The sequence below is a fragment of the Branchiostoma belcheri genome, unplaced genomic scaffold (assembly GCF_001625305.1).
Source record: "Branchiostoma belcheri isolate BF01 breed outbred unplaced genomic scaffold, Haploidv18h27 scaffold8, whole genome shotgun sequence".
Lineage (NCBI taxonomy): Eukaryota > Metazoa > Chordata > Leptocardii > Amphioxiformes > Branchiostomatidae > Branchiostoma > Branchiostoma belcheri.
Genome location: NW_017804464.1, coordinates 4,284,257 through 4,284,872, shown reverse-complemented (window position 1 = coordinate 4,284,872; position 616 = coordinate 4,284,257). Strand labels below are relative to the sequence as shown.

General features: G+C 46.1%; 1 protein-coding gene across 1 annotated transcript in view; it reads right to left on the bottom strand.

The window, feature by feature from the left end:
* LOC109486188 (glutamate receptor 4-like) overlaps positions 1-417 on the bottom strand; it is a 1,267-nt gene extending 850 nt beyond the window's left edge. Inside the window, exon 1 of the mRNA XM_019789904.1 lies at positions 251-417. Within this exon, the coding sequence (XP_019645463.1) occupies positions 251-390 (140 nt within the window). The 5' untranslated portion in view covers positions 391-417. The remainder of the gene's footprint in view (positions 1-250) is intronic.
* Positions 418-616: the final 199 nt, after the last annotated feature.

The following is a 616-nucleotide window of genomic DNA, read 5'->3' as shown; positions in this document are numbered from 1 at the left end:
AAAACACGTCGTGCCGAGCAGGTAATAAGATACGCCAAAGAACAGTTACTCGAGCAACTGGATAAGATCTTGGAAACAGTCAGACGTTTCAGGTAGCATCCACTACCTTTCATCAGCAACACTGGAAAGCTAGTGGATGCTACCTGAAACGTCTGATCGTTTCAAAAATAATATCCAGTTGCTTGAGTAACTGTTTTGGGGGCATTACGAGTTTAGCACAATACGTCCTGCTAGTGTGACCTATATTGACCTGTTCTCAAGTACATCCATCTGCCCGGCCGTTGCCATGTCCATCAGGGCAAGATTGACCTCTGTCCGGTAAGGCGAACCGAGCCGAAACGGAAGGGCGACCTGATACTTGTAGAAGTACTCGTCAGTGAGGATGACCATGTCACACCTCTTGTTGAGAATCTCGTACTCGTAAGTACCGGCTGAAATGAAGATGAAGTCACCCTTAGCTGCGCGCTCAAATGCCTCACGGGTTACTGTTGGTGACGACTTCATCTGCAGAGGATACGATGCAATGACAACTTCATTACTCACCAACAATACGACAAAAGAATGTCTTCTAATTGCTGTCATAGAGAAAGAAGGCATTCAATGACGTTCCCAAACT